Source organism: Orussus abietinus, unplaced genomic scaffold (assembly GCF_000612105.2).
Source record: "Orussus abietinus isolate OABI.00-Male unplaced genomic scaffold, Oabi_2.0 scaffold239, whole genome shotgun sequence".
Taxonomy (NCBI): domain Eukaryota; kingdom Metazoa; phylum Arthropoda; class Insecta; order Hymenoptera; family Orussidae; genus Orussus; species Orussus abietinus.
This window is the reverse complement of record NW_019394388.1, coordinates 69,766-78,946: the sequence shown is the minus strand read 5'-3', so window position 1 is coordinate 78,946 and position 9,181 is coordinate 69,766. Positions and strand designations below refer to the sequence as shown.

Sequence of the window (9,181 nt, the reverse complement as noted above, 5' to 3'; positions counted from 1 at the left end):
TCCGAATCGGGAGCCATGATTTCCTATTTTTTCTGATATAACGATGCGAGCGCCACTTGCGGAAAACGAGGGAACTCCACTCCTACATGACTATAAAATTTCCTATCGGCGTAAGTCACCTAAAATGCTTTTAATATTGCAATTAAAATACGCAAAGTGAAACGATAATCCGCGTATGACATACAGACTGATGATTTTACCACGATAAATACTATCAGACTCGCTAGCAGACGATAATTGTTAATTGCAAAATTTCATCAAGGAGGCGCTCTCGGCACATTAGAAAAATCGGGACACCTTGGACCCCTAAAATGAAGACGATTTCAATACATGGCGTTAAATCTCCTTATATATACCACTTACCTTATATGTGCCCATAATTATGAAAGTGGTCTAAGTCATATATTTTTTGTTTCGAAATTACATTGAATTAATTTCGTTTGAAATAATATGGCGTGAAATAACTGATAAACTCATTTTTTTTTTAATTTTGACTTAGACCACTTTCATAATTATGGGCACATATATACTATACTATTATATATACTTCGTGGGAGCATCTATCCTTCTTTCTAGTCGATCATAGCATCAGCGAATCACGCGAACGCGTTAACCGACAATGCAACTTGCCATAAATAGTGTACACAATTAATTAATCCCGATATAAATAAACGTGGGGAACATTTGTTTTTAACCCACGATTAGCTTAGATACTAACTTTAACCTGCGGTTAGGTAATCCATGATTTAACCGAGGTTGGTGGAACCGGGCATTACAGGACTTCCATTCTCGACTGGAAATGATTTTTAAAATTTATTAATTATGAAATTATTTACCCTCGGCGACAGTCACGACCCCTGATTATCTGTCTGCGAACGTAACAGTACCTAAAATAGTTGTACTAGAAAGGAGTCGAAATATCTTGAAATCTTTAAGGGGGTAGCTTGCCCTGGGTTTTTAGGCTTCCTCGGAATGGTGGGAGCTCTGCGAGCTGCGCTTCTTTTTATGGTTCCCGTGGTGGTTGTGATGATGCTGGTGATGGTGGTGCGAGTGATGGTGGTCCGAATGCATCAGCGAATCCGTTTCCGGTTGGTTTTGGTGGCCCACCAGGAGGTCAAGGGTGCCTCCACTTACGGGGACTTGTTCCGGCATCGATGGTGGCAATGGCGTAGCCACGGGGGACTCGGCTGGCAACGGGACGCAATGCAGGACGTAACACCGCACCCCCGCCAGGATTATTCCTATGGAAAATTAAATTCCCATTCATTTGTGAGGAATTGCCCCGTTAAAAATATCTATATGGCACCAAGTATGTGAGAATAAATTAATAAGGTGAGTTATTTTAATGATCCTTATAGTGAAGGGATAGTTAACTATCCATCTTGACGAGTGTTTAAATCAAAGCTCCAAGTATGTGAGGATAAATTAATCAGGGGATTTATTTTAATGATCCTTATATTGAAGGGATAGTTAACTATCCACCTTGACGAGTGTTTAAATTAAAGCTCCAAGTATGTGAGAATAAATTAATATGGGGATTTATTTTAATGAACATTATATTGAAGGTATAGTTAATCCACCTTGACGAGTGTTTAAATTAAAGCTCCAAGTATGTGGGAATAAATTAATCGCGGGATTTATTTTAATTATCCCTATATTGAAGGGATAGTGAACTATCCATCTTGACGAGTGTTTAATTAAAGCTCCAAATATGTGACAATAAATTAATCGGGGGAAAATATTTTAATGATCCTTATATTGAAGGGATAGTTAACTATCCATCTTGACAAGTGTTTAAATTAAAGCTCCAAGTATGTGAGAATAAATTAATCTGGGGATTTATTTTAATAATCCTTATATTGAAGGGATAGTTAACTATCCATCTTGACGAGCGTTTAAATCAAACCTCCAAATATGTGAGAATAAATTAATCGGGGGGATTTATTTTAATGATCCTTATAGCGAAGTTAACTATAAGAAAATATAAGAATTGTCCCACGTTTATTCGTAATCATTTATTAACGCAATCTCAGAGAGACTCGAAAATGAACGTAATGTCGAATCCTTGCTTAATAGTAAAAAGAAAAACGAAATACGAATTCCAGACATAACGAAGTCAATAGAGAACACAAAAAGACCAATACGGTCGTCTGGGCAAATAGCTCTTTTTATTCGGAAATTGTTACAGAGAAATGTTGCTCGAGGCAGCTGCCTGAAGCAGGAGCGAGTTTCTCGTTCCAAGGACTAGAAATTCCTTTGGAAATAGTTACTCGAAGGTACCGAGACTGCACGTACGTGCAATTTCCCGTGAATATGAGAGCAAGCGAGACGTATCTGGCGGATTCCAATTCGCAAGCTCTTTTCAGGTAGTCCACCCTGTTAAAATATCTGCAAAATTCGTACAACTGAAGTATACAAAGTTACGCTTAAATTACAAATCCGACATAACGATTTAAATAATCACGCAAAATTTGTAAAACGTATTCGCATTTTCTCATATTTTATTAGAAACTTTTGGAATGAACTTGTAAAATTGACAAGTACGCGTATTAGATACGTCTGTGGGTGTATTATAAATTCGGTACAGCGTATCTGAAAGCTTCCAAAATATGTTTCATGAATTTATTGCAGTTTTTTTGTTTTTAACAGCGTGACCTGAAAAAATGTCTTCCACGATGCAGCTGAATTTATCGACTACACCCTAGTAGCATAGAATAATTTCTAAATATTTCTTTGCAATCTTTGCTAAATATCTCAAGCGATAGATTTTTCAAGATTTCTTGTGGATTTCATTCGAAGATATCTGAAATATTTCTTGAAAATCTCAATGACATATTTAGTTTGAATCNATATAAATATTATAGGGATAATATTCTAAAGTAAACGTTTTGCAAATATTTCAAATGTCCGCTAAATATTTACAAAATGTACGGTATTCGTTAAATATATAGAAAGTATAGGACAAATATTTTGTGCTACTAGGGTCAGTGGCAGAAATCTTCCGAAGGAGGCTCGCACAGATTTTTGAACATTTTTATTAATGCATTTGAACTTGGCTAAGGATTTGTTTTTATTCAATGTTAATTATATCCTTATTTCACTCACCAAGGAGCAACAAAGTCGTGCCACCTGCCAGCAGGGCTAACCTGTGGTCAGTGGTCGTTGCTCCAGGTGCCAGCTGGACCAATCCAACCACAAGGACCACGGCTCCCAGCAAGAGACACACGACTGCAGCATGTAGGCATGAAATCTGCAAATACGATCAAAGTATCTTACATTTTGCTTTCTTTTATCGCTACCTATAGTAAAATCGCTATTTATAGTACAATCACTGCTTATAGTAAGATCAAATGAACCACGGCTCCCAGCAAGAGACACACGACTGCAGTATGTAGGCATGAAATCTGCAAATACGATCAAAGTATCTTATATTTTGCTCTCTTTTATCGCTATCTATAGTACAATCGCTAACTACGATGTAGTACAATCACTGCCTATAGTAAGATCAAATGAACCACGGCTCCCAACAAGAGACACACGACTGCTGCATGCAGGCATGAAACCTGCAAATACGATTAAAGTATCTTACATTTTGCTTTCTTTTATCGCTATCTATAGTACAATCACTGCCTATAGTAAGATCAAATGAACCACGGCCCCCCAGCAAGGGACACACGACTGGAGCATGTAGGCATGAAATCTGCAAATAGATCAATGTGTCTTACATTTGCCCTTTTTTAACAAATAATCGCTATCGTTTTTCGCGAGACCCCCGGCGATCGCAATGGCGGACGTTTTGCCGCCATCGCGATCGCCGGGAGAATCCCAAAGAGTTAAGTAAAATATTGTTCGTAAGATATTTCTAACTTGTGGGTCTTCCTGCAAATGTGAGAAGGGATGGCCACCTTGGAGGGTGTTTCTAATCGGATCACATCTCGAAGCGTTTCCACGTCGATGGAAAGGCGGTTTGGGTAGGTAGGTGGTCGAAGAAGAAAGTTTACCTTGCCGCAGAGGTAGAGCTCCGGAAGTGGATCGAGGTGGCTGTTGTGGCCGTGAGGACTCGGAGTTGGAGGTGAGCCTTGAGGAGGAGGCATCCATTGGCCCCCCAAATACAGCTGGCTGGGTCTCTTCAACCTCTTCTCCTGTCTTCTGCGTTCGTGGCGAACCGCCACGGCTGGCATGGCCCCGATCATCCTGCGAAGATCATCCAATTCCGTCAAAACCGATAATCGATCAGCCCTCGAGCAGTGGCTAGGTAACGACGTTCCCGATCCCTCGGGACTAATATTTGCGTTCGCAACTCTTTGACGATGTCACCCGAAGGTGCTCCAAACTCGGCAGAGATCGACCCAGGCGTACTAGCTGCCAGAATTAACTATCCATCTTGGTGAGTGTTTAAATAAAAGCTCCTAGTATGTGGGAATAAATTAATAGGGGGATTTAATTTAATGATCCTTATATTGACAGGATAGTTAACTATCCACCTTGACGAGTGTTTAAATTAAAGCTCCAAATATGTGGGAATAAATTAATAGGGGGATTTAGTTTAATGATCCTTATATTGAAGGGATAGTTAACTATCCATCTTGACGAGTGTTTAAATTAAAGCTCCAAGTATGTGGGAATAAATTAATAGGGAGATTTATTTTTATGACCCTTATAGCGAAGGGATAGTGAACTATCCATCTTAACGGGTGTTTGAATTAAAGCTCCACATATGTGGGAATAAATTAATAGGGGAATTTATATTTATGGTCCTTATACTGAAGGGATAGTGAACTATCCATCTTGACGGGTGTTTGAATTAAAGCTCCAAATATGTGGGAATAAATTAATCGGGGGATTTATTTTAATGTTCATTATATTGAAGGTATAGTTAACTATCCACCTTGACGAGTGTTTAAATTAAAGCTCCAAATATGTGGGAATAAATTAATAGGGGGATTTATTTGAATGATCCTTATATTGAAGGGATAGTTAACTATCCATCTTGACGAGTGTTTAAATTAAAGCTCCAAGTATGTGGGAATAAATTAATAGGGAGATTTATTTTTATGACCCTTATAGCGAAGGGATAGTGAACTATCCATCTTAACGGGTGTTTGAATTAAAGCTCCACATATGTGGGAATAAATTAATAGAGGAATTTATATTTATGGTCCTTATACTGAAGGGATAGTGAACTATCTATCTTGACGGGTGTTTGAATTAAAGCTCCAAATATGTGGGAATAAATTAATCGGGGGATTTATTTTAATGATCCTTATAGTGAAGGGATAGTTAACTATCCATCTTCATGAGTGTTCAAATTAAAGCTCCTAATATGTGGGAATAAATTAATCGGGGAATTTATTTTAATATGAGTCAGTCGTAACTATCTGTTTGAATTGAAACATCTTCATGAAACAATAATATTCGGCGTGAAAATTAATAAAGAATTAATTATGAAAGATAGTGATATAAAATTGTCGTGATTCCTCAAGAAGACAAATACCTCACGGCATAACAGTATATATGACACATTCATATAACCTTAAGATGGCCCACCACCGCCAAAAAGCATCCCCCGGTGGTTATAGTATTAAACGAGAGAATTCTGTTAAGAATTTCCTCTCGGTTTATCTCGCTCATGTTCCCAAAGTGTTAACATTTAAATTGAGGACAACGTTTATGTTATGACCCCTTTCGACATATCACTGGTGATTACATCTTCATCACCCGTGGTACTTTTCGGCATGAAGAGCTCGTCTAGTGAAAACATGCCGCAGCAAGAAAATTTCTAGAACGGAGTAGACAAGGCAGGAACGAAATCCCTTCGAGCTTGCGACATGATAACATTTGACATATCTTTATCATCGACCCAGAGGAAGATATCATTCCGAGATGCTCTGACCCAGAACAAGGGCAACGATCGCCGGGTTTCGTTGGGGCTCCGTATTTCACGGAAACCTTCCATATTGCCAAATACAAGGTCTATGTGAGTTGGAAAAAGGACCATCAAAGGAATCCTCCACCCTCGCTCCGTTCCAACGAACCTCCACCTTCGCCATTTTCGCATATCAGGTCGAAACGTTATCCTGCAACCCCAGGAACATTTCAAGTATCATGTCATGACACCTTTCAGCATATCACTGCTGATTACATCTTCAGGGCCCCTGGTACTTTTCGACATGAAGAGTTCGTCTAGTGAATACATGTCACAGCTAGAAAATTTCTAGAACGGAGTAGACAAAGCAGAAACGGAAGCCCTTCGGGGTTGCGCCATGATAACATATGGCATATTTTTAACACCGATATGAGTTGAGTACTTCATCGACTCGAGTTATTCGAATTCTAAAGCATTGTCAACTTGAGTTTAGACTCGAGTCGATAACTCAGTGCTGCGTGTATTCGATACTGCGAGTAGAAGCCATGGCGAGTAAAACGACTCGATTAATGGCGACTCGAGTCAAAGCGATACGAATTGAGTACTTCACCGACTCAAGTTATGGCTCGTACCTATTCGGGATGAAGAGTTCATCTAGTGAAAACATATCAAAGCGAAAAAATGTCTAGAACGGAGTAGACAAGGCAGGAACGAAACCCCTTTGAGCTTGCGCCATGATAACTTCTGGCATATTTTTATCAGCGGTACGAATTGAGTACTTCATCGACTCGAGTTATTCGATTTCGAAAGCACTGCAAACACAAGTTTGGACTCGAGTCGATAACTTGATGCCGCGTACATTCGATGCTGCGAGTGGAATCTATGGTAAGTAAAACGACTCAATTAATGGCGACTCGAGTCGAATTGAGTACTTCATCGACTCGAGTTACGGCTCGTACCTTTTCGGCATGAAGAGCTCGTCTAGTGAAAACATGTCACATCGAAAGAATTTTTAGAACGGAGTAGACAAGGCAGGAACGAAACCCCTTCGAGCTTGCGACATGATAACATCAGGCATATTTTTATCACCGACCCAGAGGAAGATATCATTCCGAGATGTTCTGACCCAAAACAAGGACAACGATCGTCGAGTTTCGTTGGGGCTTCTTGTTCCACGGAAACCTTCCATATTGCCAAATACAAGGTCTATGTGAGTTGGAAAAAGGACCATCAAAGGAATCCTCCACCCTCGCTCCGGTCCAACAAACCTTCACCTTCGCCATTTTCGCCTATCAGGTCGAAACGTTATCCTGCAACCCCAGAAACATTTCAAATAACCAGCGTGACCGTCGTTGCAACTTCTGCCATCACGTAACGAGCTTCGCTATCAATTTCAAGCGCAGGGTTGCAATTACGATCACGCGACCGCGTTGATGTCCAGCCAAGTTGAACATTTTTACCTTATATGAACTTCATGAACGCACGCGACGATTTGGAATGTAATATGAGAATATGGAATGGAAGCCGAGATAGATGAAATGACGCAAAATTTGCATCATAAAAGATCATGAAACGAGTCATGAGGGTGTTATTTATAAGTCCTCTTTTGACATTCGTATCTGCAGGACACAATTACAAACCAATAATACTTAAATATGAAACAAAATTAAGTGCATACCCTTAAAAAATCGTACAATACCCTTAAAAAAAAATGTATCATTCAAATCGACCGATGGGGGGGGGGAGTTAAACTTCACCTGAAAGGGTCATTCTATACGTATAAAACGTCAAAATATTTATAAAACTTTTCTCCGAACTAGGTATACCGGATCATTTGGAACTTCAGCACGTGATTATTTAGGCCCTGAAGATGAACTCGATGGTCATGAAATTTCATTTTTCAAAACATATGTATCTGGTTCTAGTCTGGGATAAATAAAAGGAAAATTTTGTCCGAAAAATGAACTTTCATGGGCATCACATCCTTACCAAGGGCCTCCATAATAACGCGTTGAAATTTGCAGATTATTTAGTCGCTGAAGAAGAACGCGATGCTCGTGAAATTTCATTTTTTATAAAAAATGTAAACTTGGTTCTAGTGTAGGCTGAATGGAAAAGAATTTTTTTGGAAAAATGAAGTTTCACGAGCACCGTGTTCTTTCTTAAGGCCTCCATAGTCACGTGTAGAGGTTTCAAATTATTTGGTACACCCAGTTAGGAAAAATGTTTTATTAATATTTTCACGTGATATACNTAAATATATATATTTATCAAAACGTGAAAATATTTATAAAACTTATATAACCACCCTTTCGTATTACCTTATAGACCCTAAGGACTAAAAAGCGTTTTTTAACGTTACAAGTGCAGCATGAGTAAGGACATAACCGACCGAAAGAACAGGAATTAGAGGTTAAACCGAGATCGATAATTCCGGTTCGGACGCGGCGCCATTTCGTGTTCCGCACGCCGAGACTCGAGGAGTTCCGAGGATCGTAAGAGGTTATGATTTAATCGAACGAGGGGAACAACGGGGAGCTTCGAGGTTGTCAAAATTGTGCTCGACGAATGATTTCGAGGCTCGGGCGCGATGCACCCTGGAAGGTTCCTGAACCACGCGAGACACAGTGAACTTTGGTGACCCCGGGTGACCCCGTCGGTCGATACGTCACTATATCCCACTACTCGCGTACTCCGCGCCCTCTCCTGGCAGCTGCCTGAAGCGAGAGCGAGCTTCCCGCTTTCACCCAGGCAACCCATGAAGTGAAATATACGTAAATTAATCGTCTATATTAAGTCTGTAGGTATAGCAAATGTATATCGTCTATCATCCACCTTAAAAAGGATCTAAAGGATATATATAAATATTTATAGCTATTGTAGATGAAAATTATATATCCACTATTGATCTAGGAATATCTACTTATTTCTTGACCCATGCGAAATATATAATCGCTCTAGTAGACATCTACCAAAGGTTAATCGACATCGTTGGATAACGACTCAATTAATGGCGACTCGAGTCGATGCGATACGAGTTGAGTACTTCATCGACTCGAGTTATTCGAATTCTAAAGCATTGCCAACTTGAGTTTGGACTCGAGTCAATAATTCGGTGCTGCGTATATTTGACGTGGCGAGGAGAGTCCATGGTGAGTAAAACGACTCAATAAATGGCGACTCGAGTCGATGCGATACAAGTTGAATACTTCATCGACTCGAATTATTCGAATTCGAAAGCATTGCCAAATCGCGTTTGGACTCGAGTCGATAACTCGGTGCCGCATACATTCGACGCGGGGAGTAAAATCCATG

At 39.7% G+C, this 9,181-nt stretch overlaps 1 protein-coding gene across 1 annotated transcript; it reads right to left on the bottom strand.

Moving 5' to 3' along the window:
- Positions 1 to 957: 957 nt before the first annotated feature.
- On the bottom strand, positions 958 to 4,193 carry LOC105702604. Its single transcript, XM_012430282.1, has 3 exons — positions 4,002 to 4,193; positions 3,106 to 3,250; positions 958 to 1,241 (listed from the first exon to the last, which is right to left on the bottom strand). The coding sequence occupies exons 1-3, from the start codon at positions 4,191 to 4,193 to the stop codon at positions 958 to 960; spliced, it is 621 nt and encodes a 206-aa protein (XP_012285705.1).
- Between the last annotated feature and the right edge of the window lie 4,988 nt (positions 4,194 to 9,181).